General features: G+C 41.4%; 5 protein-coding genes across 7 annotated transcripts; 2 read left to right on the forward strand and 3 right to left on the reverse strand.

Moving 5' to 3' along the window:
* Positions 1 to 3965: 3965 nt before the first annotated feature.
* LOC134326719 (gamma-crystallin M2-like) lies at positions 3966 to 4734 on the forward strand. Its single transcript, XM_063008894.1, has 3 exons — positions 3966 to 4031; positions 4125 to 4373; positions 4459 to 4734. Exons 1-3 carry the CDS (start codon positions 4017 to 4019, stop codon positions 4732 to 4734), a joined length of 540 nt encoding a protein of 179 aa, XP_062864964.1. The 5' UTR covers positions 3966 to 4016.
* Positions 4735 to 6010: 1276 nt separating this feature from the next.
* LOC134326721 (gamma-crystallin M2-like) lies at positions 6011 to 6728 on the reverse strand. 2 transcript variants are annotated; one of them, XM_063008897.1, is made up of 3 exons: positions 6714 to 6728; positions 6372 to 6620; positions 6011 to 6286 (listed from the first exon to the last, which is right to left on the reverse strand). In XM_063008897.1, the coding sequence occupies exons 1-3, from the start codon at positions 6726 to 6728 to the stop codon at positions 6011 to 6013; spliced, it is 540 nt and encodes a 179-aa protein (XP_062864967.1). The 2 variants fall into 2 exon arrangements, with proteins under 2 accessions (XP_062864967.1, XP_062864968.1); XM_063008898.1 differs by having other exon boundaries at positions 6011 to 6281; positions 6367 to 6620.
* A 948-nt stretch (positions 6729 to 7676) lies between these two features.
* LOC134326720 (gamma-crystallin M2-like) lies at positions 7677 to 8394 on the forward strand. 2 transcript variants are annotated; one of them, XM_063008896.1, is made up of 3 exons: positions 7677 to 7691; positions 7785 to 8038; positions 8124 to 8394. In XM_063008896.1, the coding sequence occupies exons 1-3, from the start codon at positions 7677 to 7679 to the stop codon at positions 8392 to 8394; spliced, it is 540 nt and encodes a 179-aa protein (XP_062864966.1). The 2 variants fall into 2 exon arrangements, with proteins under 2 accessions (XP_062864966.1, XP_062864965.1); XM_063008895.1 differs by having other exon boundaries at positions 7785 to 8033; positions 8119 to 8394.
* Positions 8395 to 10102: 1708 nt separating this feature from the next.
* LOC134327130 (gamma-crystallin M2-like) lies at positions 10103 to 10871 on the reverse strand. The gene is made up of 3 exons (XM_063009209.1): positions 10806 to 10871; positions 10464 to 10712; positions 10103 to 10378 (listed from the first exon to the last, which is right to left on the reverse strand). Exons 1-3 carry the CDS (start codon positions 10818 to 10820, stop codon positions 10103 to 10105), a joined length of 540 nt encoding a protein of 179 aa, XP_062865279.1. The 5' UTR covers positions 10821 to 10871.
* A 3347-nt stretch (positions 10872 to 14218) lies between these two features.
* Positions 14219 to 14936, reverse strand: LOC134327066 (gamma-crystallin M2-like). The gene is made up of 2 exons (XM_063009136.1): positions 14580 to 14936; positions 14219 to 14494 (listed from the first exon to the last, which is right to left on the reverse strand). Exons 1-2 carry the CDS (start codon positions 14934 to 14936, stop codon positions 14219 to 14221), a joined length of 633 nt encoding a protein of 210 aa, XP_062865206.1.
* Between the last annotated feature and the right edge of the window lie 208 nt (positions 14937 to 15144).

The following is a 15144-nucleotide window of genomic DNA, read 5'->3' on the forward strand; positions in this document are numbered from 1 at the left end:
ACCGTCCAAAAACATGGTCAGGTTACCTGGATACACTAAATTACCCTATAGGTGAATGGGTGTGTGTGTGTGTGTGTGTGTGTGCCCTGCGATGGACTGGCACCCCGTCCAGGGTGTTACTGTGTGCCTTGCGCCCATTGAAAAGCTGGGATAGGCTCCAGCGCCCTCCCCCATGACCCTGATTGGATAAGCGGCTAAGAAAGTGAGTGAGTGAGTGATTTAGGCATCAAACCCTTCTGTGGCCGTCAGAGTACCCATGCACCTCCTGTCCCCGTCAAAGCACCTACAACAGGCATGCAGGCATCAGAACTGGACATCAAAGCAGTGAAAGAAGGTCTACTGGTCTGATAAAACTGGTTTGAATCTCTGGAAGAACCGCACCAGGATGCACCGTAGGACGATCCACCTTGGAAGAGCTGCTGCTAACGTCCTGGTACCAGTCTTATACAGGTTTGCTCTGGATGTAGATCCTCACCCTCAGACTTCAGTCCTACAGCAGCACGACACTGCAGAGTTAAAAGTTCCACCTCATTTACCACCTGATGTAAATCACCAGATAATTAGTGGAACAAACTCAAACCTCTGAAGAGCTGCAGTCGTTCAGAACATCAGTCTGCTGACATAGCAGAAACATAAAAAAAAACCTGGAACTCACTCACAAAAATGTCTCACTGATGCTTCTTCTTTTTACACTACACGGTCAAAAGTATGTGGACATATTATAATGAGATGAGCTTACAAAACCATGGGTGTAAGTACAGTACTGTGTTGGGTTCCACTTTGCAGATATTACAGCCTAGTCTATTCTGTAAAGGCTTTCCACAACTGTGCCAGTAGGAATTTGTGCCCATGAGGTACTATAAGAGCATCTGTGAGGTCTGCAACTGATGTTTTAATTTCTTCCAGTGTTCTCATTAAAACTCATTAAAGCATGTCTGTATAGATATAACATATTTTATTATTAATAATATAATAACTGTTATTCTTATTATTTTATTATTTATCATTATTACTTATATTTCTTTCATTGAAATTATTAAAGTTTTCATTATTTTCATTATGTATGTATTTATTTATTTATTTATTTATTTATTATTATTATTATTATTATAGTTATTATTGCTATTATGTATTTATTATTATTATTTATTATTATGGTTATTATTTTGTTATTTTATTTATTATTATTATTATTATTATTGTTGTTGTTGTTATGCATTTATTATTATTATTATTAATATTGTTGACATTATGAATGTTGTTATTTTTATTATTTTAATTGCTTTTGTAATACCTTCATTATTTATTATTATTACTATTATTATTATTATCAAATTGATATTATTATTATTATTATACATTTATTATTATAATTTTTTATTATGGATGATACTTTTATTATTAATTTTATTATTATTTACATTTTTAAATTATTATTATTATTTATATTACTTTTATTATTATAATAATTATTATTATTGTTATTATTATTATTATTATTAATATTCATAATAATAATTATTATTTTATTATTTTTATTATTATTGCTATTATTATTTATTATTATTATTACTATTGTTATTATTATTATTATTGTTATTATTATTATTACAATTTTTTTTAATTATTATTATTTAGGGCTGTCGAAGTTAACGCGATAATAACGCATTAACGCAATCTCAATTTAACGCGATTAAGATAAATAGTGCCATTAACGCAAATTCTAGTTCATGTTGAGACTTGACTGGTAGAACAAACGTTTTAATGTCGGACTTGCCACCGTTGTTCATTTGCGGTTTGTTAACAAAATGTAAAAGAGCGTCGTAGCATCTGCACTTGCATAATAAAGAAATAAATACACGCTATATTCACAAGTTGTCGGGAGCAGAACACTTTATTAACTTATTCTGTTACGGTAAAGAATACCGGACAGCTGAGTCAAGCACGTTGTCCATGAACTATGGAAGCCCCAAAGGGTCAAAACACACTCACTTCGTGTAGAAACGTCCATCAAACCATTGGATAGTATTACTACCTAGTATGTGAGTGAATAAAACTCCCTTACAGTTTTCTCTTGTCCCAGCAGTTTTTAACATAAGTACATTTAGCATAAAATGTGTTCACCATTTTAATTGTAACATTTCACTTAAAAATCCTTGTTTTCTATAACATTTACACAGATTTTTTTTAATGCGATTAATCGCGATTAACTATATGAAATTCTGAGATTAATCGCGATTAAAAATTTTAATCGTTTGACAGCCCTATTATTATTATTGTTATTATTATTGTTATTATTATTATTATTGTTATTATTTTTTAAATTATTATTATTATTATTATTGTTAATATTATTATTATTATTATTATTATTGTTATTTGTGGTACTCTCACCCTCAGCTGATCATTACGGGGTTCTATATTTTGATCTCTGTAAAGCTGCTTTTACTCATTTCTCGTTTCTCTTTTTGCTGATGAGTGAATAAGGTGTCCGAGGGTTTCGATCTCTTCCTCGTGCTTCCCTGCTCTCGCTATGAAGCCGCTACGACGGATCATTTTTTTCTTCACGCGCTTCTCGTTACAGGTGATGGATGAAGCCTGCGAGGGAACAGAAGAGGCTGTTCGGCGTCCATCCCCGAGCTCCGGGTCCTGCTGGGAACACAACGAGATGCGCCGGACTAAAGGAGGGCGTGTGTGTTTACTTTGGGATAAACATGCGGCTCATGTTTGAGAGCCCAAAACAGTATATGCAGTGATACTGCACAAGCTCTGGATTTATGACACTAGGGTGGCGATTATTACAGTCTAGACACACCCAGGGATCCACAGTGTAGCTAAGAGGGTCTGCAGTTTCATTTATTATACAACGATTGGCCAAAATATTAGGAACACTTACCCACCTTTTGATTGTAAAGCTTCCTTGAGTGTGGGGAACGCCACTATATAAAAAAACATAGAAATGATGATAAAGGTTGATTATAATAGAAAACTATAACTATTTGTAGCACTACTCAATATCAGAAGAGATTATCGACACATGCAATAATAAAATTAACATTCTTAACGTGTTTTATAAATGTGTTAATTCTGATTGCAGGACTCACGACGTGCGTTCAATTAAATCCGAGATTATTTGTGCCTTCAGCTCAATCTTCTCTCTGTTATGACGCTTATTTAACCAGGATTAATTAGACGATTAGCGCCCGGGGTAAAACTCAACATCGACTGAAGCTAGCTGCATATGTTATATATTTCATCTCCTAATTACAACCAGACTCCCTCCACCATGGTCCACTGCACCCGCTAATACGGCGCTGGATTGAAGACAATAGTTTAAGATTCATCATGTCTCTGTCTGATGAATAGAACGAGTTCTACAGAAGCCTGATATGCTAGCCCGCCACCATGGCAGGTTCCAACCATTGACCTAGAGTCTCTGAGGTGCTACCGGCCTGGCTGGGCACTCAGCAGACCCATTTGGATGTGTCTGAGGAAGGGAAGGGTTTAAAGAATAGAGTTTTTCCTGACTGTTGCTGCAACAATGACATATTATAGAAATAACCACACCGCAGGGATTCGGATCCAATGGTAAAAAGAATGTAGTTAAACTACGTACATGTAGCAGCAGATCGTAGCAACAGTGTCAACAGTTTAGCCACTTAGCACTCTAGTCAGCTCACGCATAACAAAGATTGTGGTGGATTTTTGCCTGTCAGCAAGACTGTGTTAACAATTCAGCCTGATTGTTCTTTAGATGTTTCCACTTCATTTGGAATTGCAAACACCCGTGAACATTGTCCGACACACCTTTAAACATTATTAAACGTCTGTTGCATGGGAATGCAACAAAAGCTATTCAGCCCACCATGGGCCTCTTGTTTTGCCTGGTCAGGGTTTTTAAACAATAGGTGTCCTTTGTTTTTTTGGTCCTGGTCAGGTATAAAAGCGAGGGTTAAAGCAGACAGGACGTCAGTTCACCAGTTGGAAAGAGCTCAGAACGAACCAAAGCAGCCACCATGACCATGGGCAAGGTAACACCACAGTACAAACACCTCTTTCATGGAGAATACGAGCGCTTCATATTGAATCAGGTAAACGTGTGGAAATTCTTTCTATCCAATCAGGTTATCTTCTACGAGGACAAGAACTTCATGGGCCGCTCCTACGAGTGCAGCAGCGACTGTTCCGACATGCACTCTTACATGAGCCGCTGCCACTCGTGCAGGGTGATGGGCGGCTGCTGGATGGTCTACGATCAGCCCAACTACATGGGAAACCAGTATTTCATGAGGAGGGGCGACTACGCCGACTACCACAGCATGTGGGGCTGGAACACCAACAGCTGCATCAGATCCTGCCGCATGATCCCGATGGTAACGTCTCAGATCCCACAACATCCTTTTTCTGGCTCTGCAATGTGTGTATGATAACATTAGAGTTTGTTCTGCTCTCACACAGTGGAGAGGATCGTACAGGATGAAGATCTATGAGAGGGAGAACTTCATGGGCCAGATGATGGAGATGTCGGACGACTGCGACTCCTTCATGGATCGTCACCGCTGGTCCGACGGCTGCATGTCCTGCAATGTGATGGACGGCCACTGGCTGATGTACGAGTCTCCTCACTACAGAGGCAGGATGTGGTACTTCAGGCCCGGAGAGTACAGGAGCTTCAGGGACTACGGGGGCATGAGGTTCATGAGCATGAGGCGCATCATGGACTCCTGGTATTAGGAAACCGATGTACTTGACTTTAACTACCTTAAATAAATAAAAAATCTGTTTTTAAAATGTTTTCTGTTTTCATTTTTAGTCTCAAAACTTCTTGTACAAACAGATTTTGAGATTTCTTAGTTCATCACATGAATGTCACCCACTATATGCTGTAATTATTGTAGTATTTATTTAAAGTTATCTTGGAACCATAAACAGAGTGTAGCCTGCACCACTTTGCTCAGGGCTCGATTCACTTCACTCCTAGTTTGCATAAAGGAAAACTTCACTCAACTTTGTTGTCTTATCGACTCTGCCCATTTTACCGGAAATTGCAAATGAATGACAGTCGCAGGGTTAGTACCAAGATGAAGCAAAAATGGTGACAAACAATTAGAATCAAGCAACCCAGTTAAGTGCCAGATCACTTAAAAAAAACCTGCTGGTTTTCTCCCGTATTTAGGGGTCGCCACAGTAGATCTGGTCCTCATACCTACTCAGACTTGGCACACTTTTTGTGCCGGATGCCCCTCATGATGCAAGCCTCCTATTTCTATCTGGACTTTGGACCTGCACTAAGAGCGCACTGACAAGTGCATCTGCCTGAATGTTCGGCAATCATGTGCAAGCAGAAGCCAGGCCCGGCTGATAGCACCTCTAAGAATCCACCTGAATCCCCAGATCTCAGCAGTAGTCAGCTAGTGTGTTGTATCACCGCACTTGGCTGCCACTTCCTCTCAAAGCAACTTAAAGTGACTGAATGCAATGCAAACACTTGATGGTCAGGAGCCTTGCTTGGTGGTCTAAAAGTGGCAACTAGGCAGTAGTGAGGCTTTAACCAGCAACCTTCCGATTACTAGAGCTAGCACTGCACTGATGCTGGAGTAGGTGATACACAAAAAAGGTTCCTAAGTTCCTGGTGTTGATCCTTGCTGTGCAGAGGATGGATTGGCTCTGCAGGTGTTCCACAGTTGGACCCAGAGTTTTGGGTTCCACTGGACCCTGACCAGAAGGAATCGGGTGACTATTTGGTAAAAATGACTAACGAGCTACTTTCTTCTCATGAGTTTTTGTGCTTTATTAATAACGGTGGAGATAAATTGCATAGAAAAGGTTGGAATTTCTTCATTCACCAGATATTAATATTCACTAAAGGTTCTGGTTTCTTGCAGATCATCAAGGACAAACTGTGTTCCCTTAAGTAATTATTTCTTTAAGAAAAGACAAAAATGACTAACGTAGTAATTATTAAAGTTTTTATTGAAAGTTAGATAAAGGTTACATCGGTACGTTCAATTTAATACCAGGAGTCCATGATGCGCCTCATGCTCATGAACCTCATGCCCCCGTAGTCCCTGAAGCTCCTGTACTCTCCGGGCCTAAAGTACCACATCCTGCCTCTGTAGTGAGGAGACTCGTACATGAGCCAGTGGCCGTCCATCACATTGCAGGACATGCAGCCGTCAGACCAGCGGTGACGATCCATGAAGGAGTCGCAGTCGTCCGACATCTCCATCATCTGGCCCATGAAGTTCTCCCTCTGGTAGATCCTCATCCTGTACGATCCTCTCCACTGTGTGAGAGCAGAACAAACTCTAATGTTATCATACACACATTGCAGAGCCAGAAGAAGGATGTTGTGGGATCTGAGACGTTACCATCGGGATCATGCGGCAGGATCTGATGCAGCTGTTGGTGTTCCAGCCCCACATGCTGTGGTAGTCGGCGTAGTCGCCCCTCCTCATGAAATACTGGTTTCCCATGTAGTTGGGCTGATCGTAGACCATCCAGCAGCCGCCCATCACCCTGCACGAGTGGCAGCGGCTCATGTAAGAGTGCATGTCGGAACAGTCGGCGCCGCACTCATAGGAGCGGCCCATGAAGTTCTTGTCCTCGTAGAAGATAACCTGATTGGATAGAAAGAATTTCCACACGTTTACCTGATTCAATATGAAGCGCTCGTATTCTCCATGAAAGAGGTGTTTGTACTGTGGTGTTACCTTGCCCATGGTCATGGTGGCTGCTTTGGTTCGTTCTGAGCTCTTTCCAACTGGTGAACTGACGTCCTGTCTGCTTTAACCCTCGCTTTTATACCTGACCAGGACCAAAAAAACAAAGGACGTCTATTATGAGAAAAAAACACTTACCCAGCAAAACAGCACTGAGGCCCATAAGGCTTTTGTTACCCATGTGGAACATTATTACACTCTTTTCTTAATATAATTTTAATTTTTTCTCATTTCATTTTCATCCTGGTCAGGGTCGTGCCGGGTCCGGTTTCCCTTGAATCACTGGGCACAATGCATTAACACACCCCAAACATAGCCAATCACATCTGTAAATAGATGCCCAAATGCCTGATAGCACCACTGGGAATTCGAACCCTGGATCCCAGCATTTGTGTACTAGCATAATTAACTGGTGTGTCACCTAAATGTCTATAATTAGACACCATTGTCACCAAAAGTCTATATGGGCACTAAAAATCAGCAGCTGTAATCATTATTAGCACTAGTATTAACAAATTTACAAATTTCCCCCTGTGGGATAATAAAAGGCTATCTTATCTTATCTTAGTAAGGAAATAAGAGGCAAATATTAAAATGATGGAATGTTCTATGTTCCAGGATGAAGATTTACAGATCCCACTGTAATCATATCAAATAATTCAATTATTTATTTAGAAATGATGAAAATCCCATCACTGTCTCTTACAAGTGGACCTAAACCTTTGACTATGAGTTCATTGTTTCATCCTAAAGGCCGGAGACGCACGTGCAAATTTAACAAAAGCCTTTCAGCTCTGCGCGGGCCTCAGTGCTGTTTTGCTGGGTCAGTTTTTTTACTCACAATAGACGTCCTTTGTTTTTTGGGCTCTGGTCAGGTATAAAAGCGAGGGTTAAAGCAGACAGGACGTCAGTTCACCAGTTGGAAAGAGCTCAGAACGAACCAAAGCAGCCACCATGACCATGGGCAAGGTAACACCACAGTACAAACACCTCTTTCATGGAGAATACGAGCGCTTCATATTGAATCAGGTAAACGTGTGGAAATTCTTTCTATCCAATCAGGTTATCTTCTACGAGGACAAGAACTTCATGGGCCGCTCCTACGAGTGCGGCGCCGACTGTTCCGACATGCACTCTTACATGAGCCGCTGCCACTCGTGCAGGGTGATGGGCGGCTGCTGGATGGTCTACGATCAGCCCAACTACATGGGAAACCAGTATTTCATGAGGAGGGGCGACTACGCCGACTACCACAGCATGTGGGGCTGGAACACCAACAGCTGCATCAGATCCTGCCGCATGATCCCGATGGTAACGTCTCAGATCCCACAACATCCTTCTTCTGGCTCTGCAATGTGTGTATGGTAACATTAGAGTTTGTTCTGCTCTCACACAGTGGAGAGGATCGTACAGGATGAGGATCTATGAGAGGGAGAACTTCATGGGCCAGATGATGGAGATGACGGACGACTGCGACTCCTTCATGGATCGTCACCGCTGGTCCGACGGCTGCATGTCCTGCAATGTGATGGACGGCCACTGGCTCATGTACGAGTCTCCTCACTACAGAGGCAGGATGTGGTACTTCAGGCCCGGAGAGTACAGGAGCTTCAGGGACTACGGGGGCATGAGGTTCATGAGCATGAGGCGCATCATGGACTCCTGGTATTAGGACTTGAATGTATAATGATGTACCAATAATGAAATAAACATCTTAAAAGAATCACCATTATGTCTAGCGTTTTGATTTTGTCACCTGATCAGGTAACCTACAATATATATCCAAAAGTATGTGAACACTTGACCAAATGCTTGTTGGACGTTCCATTTTATGATTTACCCCCTTTCCAGTCTTTTGGTGGGGCTTTCCAGAGGATTTTGTAGTGTGTCTTAAACGTGTGCGCAGTCAGTCAGGTCAGGACTGATGTTGAAAGCAAAGGTCCAGTTGATTCCAAAGATATAATGTTGGGTGTGGTCAGGGTTGTGTGCAGACCATTAAAGTTACTCCACAATAAACTGGTCAAACCATGTCTTTATGGATTTTTCTTGGTATTAAATGGTAAGTAGCAGGAATACTGGGCATTGCCAAAATAAAAAAGGTACAAGGAACGTTGGTCTCCTTAGCAAACTCTTGCATTATGCTGAGAGGTGATTTGTCCAGAATGATCAAGGTACACCAAAACAAGTCTGCTGTGGCTCAGAACCTGGTGGAACATGGATGCACCTCGAAGCTGCAATGCAATCATGAAGCTCCTGCAGCTTTCTTTACTTTGTGATCACAAACAAATACAAACGTTCTCTAGAAACGTCAACTTGGATCCGTTTTAGCTTGGTGCTCCGCTGCTGCATTTGTGCAGACTGGAAGAAGAGAGCGTGCACTGGCAACATCAAATGGAAAAACCTCCTATCAAGGGACCAATAAAAGGTTTCACCTGTTGTTACACAGAGCCAAATTAATATTAGACGTGAACAAGGCTGTCAGATGATGAGCCAGGTCCTTGCTGGACTTCTTCCAGTCTCTAAAAACCTCTCATCAGATTTTCCACTCCCTTTTTTATTGTCCGTAACCTCTTCTGATTCTTGAAGAGAACATCATGAGTATCGAGTTCCTTTTAAGAACACCACGAGCAAAGCAGACCAACATCAAAATCTCTCCACACGTCTCTTAGTTTATTGTCTTCACTATTTGCCTTTTGCTCTGCTCATGGTTTTGTTGCAATGTCACAGATAAAATTATAAAGTGCCCCCTGATGTCCAGGAGCATTTCCGTTGGGAGCGACCCTCAGATGCAGCCTTTTCTTAATGTTTCAATGTATTCAGTTTTTTTTAAGTGCTGTTTTTAAAATGCCGGTAATGTATTAGTGTTTTCCCTTAATGTTGTCGTGTTCTCTGTGTTTGTTTGCTTTGTAAATGTTTCTGTGACGTGACTCAGCGGCCCACCATACCCTGCAGATGCAAAATTCTGATTTTATGTCCATGGAAAGATAAGATTGAAAGTTGGTCTTATAGGCATAAGCAAGCTTTCGATGAATTAAACTCATACAACATGTGTATGTGATGCTCGAGCATGTCTTGCACAAACCTGCAGTTAGCAAATTTTCCACTATAGGTGTTTTTTGTTGTTGTATTCTAGTAAAGAGATGCTGACCTAAGACTTTAGCACAGTACTTCAAGTTAAAGATCTAAAGTGCATAATGGTGGCACAGTGTGGTGGTGCTCAGGAACAAGGGTTCAATAAAGTTCAATGACTTTGATTCTTGCCTCCAGTAACTGTGTGTGTGGGTAATATGGTGAAAAAGTTCAAGAAAAAAAATAAAGAGATCAAACACGTCACTGAAGTTTCTTAAGTTTATTCTCTGCCAGTCAAGCATAGATTGTTTTTAATACCAGGAGTCCATGATGCGCCTCATGCTCATGAACCTCATGCCCCCGTAGTCCCTGAAGCTCCTGTACTCTCCGGGCCTGAAGTACCACATCCTGCCTCTGTAGTGAGGAGACTCGTACATGAGCCAGTGGCCGTCCATCACATTGCAGGACATGCAGCCGTCGGACCAGCGGTGACGATCCATGAAGGAGTCGCAGTCGTCCGACATCTCCATCATCTGGCCCATGAAGTTCTCCCTCTCATAGATCTTCATCCTGTACGATCCTCTCCACTGTGTGAGAGCAGAACAAACTCTAATGTTACCATACACACATTGCAGAGCCAGAAGAAGGATGTTGTGGGATCTGAGACGTTACCATCGGGATCATGCGGCAGGATCTGATGCAGCTGTTGGTGTTCCAGCCCCACATGCTGTGGTAGTCGGCGTAGTCGCCCCTCCTCATGAAATACTGGTTTCCCATGTAGTTGGGCTGATCGTAGACCATCCAGCAGCCGCCCATCACCCTGCACGAGTGGCAGCGGCTCATGTAAGAGTGCATGTCGGAACAGTCGCTGCTGCACTCGTAGGAGCGGCCCATGAAGTTCTTGTCCTCGTAGAAGATAACCTGATTGGATAGAAAGAATTTCCACACGTTTACCTGATTCAATATGAAGCGCTGGTATTCTCCATGAAAGAGGTGTTTGTACTGTGGTGTTACCTTGCCCATGGTCATGGTGGCTGCTTTGGTTCGTTCTGAGCTCTTTCCAACTGGTGAACTGACGTCCTGTCTGCTTTAACCCTCGCTTTTATACCTGACCAGGACCAAACACCGTGGGGCTCCTATTGTGAAAAGCGCTGATGCAGCACTGAGGTCTGTAGAGCTTTAGGAGCTTTTTTCTATGGCTTTTATTTTCCAGAAATCTTTAAAACAATTCCATTCAACAAGACAAAACATGTAAACTGTTCTGATGTTGTTTCATAGACAAGAGTCGTACATGTTGGTGTGTTAACACAGAGGCGCTTTTGTTCCTGTTATGTGAAAATCTGCTACTCATGTACAGGAAACATACGTTTTTATTATTCTTTGTTAAATAATTAATATATGAATTATTAAACATCCAATATACAGTAAGTCCTCTAGATATGAACCAGTTCTCTTCTGAGAGTGGGTTCACATGTCCAAAATCCAATAAACGTAGCCTAAGCGTAGCTCAGAGCTTCCAACACCTATCTTGCTTACAGCTTATGAATCAAGTCCTACAGCTCACCATCTATGGATGTTAATTAGTATATTAATATTTTATATTATTTTTGTACTTTTATTACTGATATACAGTATGTAAAAGGTACGTATGCAGGTACATTTCTGAATCCCTGCGTTTGATTGGCACTCTGTCCAGGGTGATCCTGCCCTGTGCCCGCTGTGACCCTAACCAGGATAAACTGGTTAATAAATGAAATTATGTGACAGTGGAAACAAGGACAGTAAAATTATTTCCTCAGACGTGAGAGTAAACGAATGTAAACAGACTGATTATTAACCCAACATCAAGAGGTAATGTAAAAGCGGGAGCCTATTGGGTAGAGCTGTCGGTTACCAACTAGAAGGTTGTGGGTTTGATTCTCGGCTCTGCCATGCAGCCACTGTTGGGCCCTAAACCCTCCTGGCTCCAGGGGTGTCCTACATTGGCTGTTCCTGCTCTCTGACCCCATGGGAATAAAGAATTGTATCGTACTGTACACGTGTGTGTGTATATATGATAAATAAGGTGCTTCATCCACCCTGGATTATCCTAAACACATAAATATTGCATTAAAACTCACAGACCATCAGAAACCGTAAACGTTCAGTATTGACGGTCACAAGAGTGAAACGTTTATATCAGACCTGGGCATTGTACGGCATTGAGACATCCCCAACCGGCCCGCGTGAGGTTCGTGGCAATTAAAAATTAGATGTAAATAAATGTACATCAAACATGCAATAGAACTTTGACGAGAGCGCTGTGTCTTTAAATATCCGTACGTTTTGATTTGCGTCTGCGTGTGTGTGTGAGTGTATCAGCTTCACTGTAATGCGAACAGAACTGAGTGTGATTGACGGTGGAGTTTTTAACAAGACACGAACTTCTGAATAGTTTATTTACTAAAGTCAGATGTAACGCTGGTTAAGGATCAGAATTTAGGCTCTAAATCGCTGTACTACACAGAAACATAAGAACATGAACGATGCGGAGCGTCACACCTAAAGCTTCTCTAACTAAACTGCAAAAGCAACAAAGACTTTTTTTAAAGTTTAACACGTCCAGAACTGAAGCAGTCAGAACCAGCTCAGTGATTTTAAAAATAATATTAAACAATAACAAAGGACTGAAAAACAAATGAGGTAATTAGACTCAAAACAAAATAGTGTAAAGTTTAAAAACCTGCACATTTTGTTCACATTTGTTTTTGCGTTTGTTTAAATAGTAAAATAATGTTGATGTTTTTACTCTGCCTACTTCAAATTTTCTAAATGTAACATCAAAACATTAACAGCTTATTAGAACTGTACAATTCACTGCTTTTCATAAAGAGTGGACAGTTGTAGCCTAGTGGTTAAGGTACTGGACTAGTAATCAGAAGGTTGCTGGTTCAAGCCCCACCACTGCCAGGTTGCTGCTGTTGGGCCCTTGAGCAAGTCCCATAACCCTTAATTGCTCAGACTGTAACTGTAACTGTATTGTAAATCGCTTTGGATAAATGCATCTGCTAAATGCTGAAAATGTAATGTAAATGTAAATAAAAAGATAAAATTAATATTGAGCAGAATTAAGTTCACCTTATTGGTCCGGCCCTCCACAACAGTCCGAGTTTCTTATGTGGCCCCTTGGAAAATTTAATTGCCCACCCCTGGTTTATATGGAACCTCTGTAACGACGAGACAGTGGCGTCCATCACATTACAGGACGTTCTGCCATCACTCCTGTAATAATAATCCATGAAGGAACCACAGTCGTCCATCAGTTCCATCATCAGACCCGTTACCCTTTAACAGAGTCGCTCTGCTTCAGTACACAATCATGCCTTTCAGATTAAAAAACGCCCCGCAGGCTTTTATAAACCGGAGACTCGTGTTTCATCTCACAATAATAATAATAATAAAGATCTGATTTTACTTGTTCAGTAAAGCAGGTCAGGATTGTAAGTCGAGCTCGAGTGATGGGTGACATTAATAACTCCTGGATCGTGGTTTTGTTATCAGCGTTTGTTTATCTGTGTTTTTATGTTTCGCCGTTATTTTCTTCTTCTGATCGATGATTTAGGAATTTGTGTCGATGGGGGAGGATCAGCGCCGTGAATCTGTGTTGTGTTTAAGTTCCTGAAACACTTTTGATGTAGCTTTTCAACTTTTGAGCAAAACTGTTGAACTTTTGAGCTAAATTGTTGAACTTTGATGTAAATTGTTGAACTTTGAGGTAAATTGTTGAACTTTGAGATAAATTATTGAACTTATGAGCTCAAATGTTGAACTTTGGGTTAAATTGTTAAACTTTTGAGGTAAATTGTTGAACATTGAGGTAAATTGTTAAACCTTTGGGGTTAATTTATTGAACTTTTGAGCTAAATTGTTGAATTTAAAGGTAACGGTAAACTTTTGAGCTTAAATGTTAAACTTTGAGGTAAACTGTTGAACTTTTAAGCTAAAATGTTGAACTTTGAGGTAAAATGTTGAAATAGATTCATTAAATCCAGCAGATTTCTTCACCTTAACACTGTTTCTTACTCTTATACTGTCTGTTCTTACTCTGTGAATCATGTTACTGCTGGACGTGATTTGTGGTTGGGTAGAGATTAAAGCCTGTACACTGGACCTGCCAGAATATAAGCCAAAGCCCCAGTGGTTTATAAAATATAGGATGGATTCTCTCCACTGGTCTAAACACAGAAGACGCTGAATATTCACGTTTCTGTATTTCATTCCTGCTTCCTTCATTCTAGTTTCATTTGTGTAGCTAAAAAGGTTTTGGATCCTTAATTGATGTTTAAGATCACAAATAAAACAGAAACATAAAAGAAAACTCAACACATACATTTTAAAAGGAATAAAAGCTTTTATTTAAGAACGGTGAAGTCAAATACATCGGTTTCCTAATACCAGGAGTCCATGATGCGCCTCATGCTCATGAACCTCATGCCCCCGTAGTCCCTGAAGCTCCTGTACTCTCCGGGCCTGAAGTACCACATCCTGCCTCTGTAGTGAGGAGACTCGTACATGAGCCAGTGGCCGTCCATCACATTGCAGGACATGCAGCCGTCAGACCAGCGGTGACGATCCATGAAGGAGTCGCAGTCGTCCGACATCTCCATCATCTGGCCCATGAAGTTCTCCCTCTCATAGATCTTCATCCTGTACGATCCTCTCCACTGTGTGAGAGCAGAACAAACTCTAATGTTACCATACACACATTGCAGAGCCAGAAGAAGGATGTTGTGGGATCTGAGACGTTACCATCGGGATCATGCGGCAGGATCTGATGCAGCTGTTGGTGTTCCAGCCCCACATGCTGTGGTAGTCGGCGTAGTCGCCCCTCCTCATGAAATACTGGTTTCCCATGTAGTTGGGCTGATCGTAGACCATCCAGCAGCCGCCCATCACCCTGCACGAGTGGCAGCGGCTCATGTAAGAGTGCATGTCGGAACAGTCGCTGCTGCACTCGTAGGAGCGGCCCATGAAGTTCTTGTCCTCGTAGAAGATAACCTGATTGGATAGAAAGAATTTCCACACGTTTACCTGATTCAATATGAAGCGCTCGTATTCTCCATGAAAGAGGTGTTTGTACTGTGGTGTTACCTTGCCCATGGTCATGGTGGCTGCTTTGGTTCGTTCTGAGCTCTTTCCAACTGGTGAACTGATGTCCTGTCTGCTTTAACCCTCGCTTTTATACCTGACCAGGACCAAAAAAACAAAGGACACCTATTGTAAAAAGAAAATCCTGACACGGCACAGGAAGCACTGAGGCCTTAAAAGCTTTGAAAACGTGTGGAGCATCATGAAGCACAATATAAAGTACAAA

Source organism: Trichomycterus rosablanca, chromosome 14, assembly GCF_030014385.1.
Source record: "Trichomycterus rosablanca isolate fTriRos1 chromosome 14, fTriRos1.hap1, whole genome shotgun sequence".
Classification (NCBI taxonomy): Eukaryota; Metazoa; Chordata; class Actinopteri; order Siluriformes; family Trichomycteridae; genus Trichomycterus; species Trichomycterus rosablanca.

Bases quoted from the DNA above. Each gene is read 5' to 3' on its own strand.
- LOC134326721 (XM_063008897.1), bottom strand. The intron at 6,287-6,371 runs GTAACGTCTCAG...GCTCTCACACAG, and splicing joins CCTGCCGCATGATCCCGATG to TGGAGAGGATCGTACAGGAT.
- LOC134326720 (XM_063008896.1), top strand. The intron at 8,039-8,123 runs GTCTCAGATCCC...CACACAGTGGAG, and splicing joins CGCATGATCCCGATGGTAAC to AGGATCGTACAGGATGAGGA.
- LOC134326719 (XM_063008894.1), top strand. The intron at 4,374-4,458 runs GTAACGTCTCAG...GCTCTCACACAG, and splicing joins CCTGCCGCATGATCCCGATG to TGGAGAGGATCGTACAGGAT.
- LOC134327066 (XM_063009136.1), bottom strand. From the start codon at position 14,936: ATGACCATGGGCAAGGTAACACCACAGTACAAACACCTCTTTCATGGA. The intron at 14,495-14,579 runs GTAACGTCTCAG...GCTCTCACACAG, and splicing joins CCTGCCGCATGATCCCGATG to TGGAGAGGATCGTACAGGAT.
- LOC134327130 (XM_063009209.1), bottom strand. The intron at 10,379-10,463 runs GTAACGTCTCAG...GCTCTCACACAG, and splicing joins CCTGCCGCATGATCCCGATG to TGGAGAGGATCGTACAGGAT.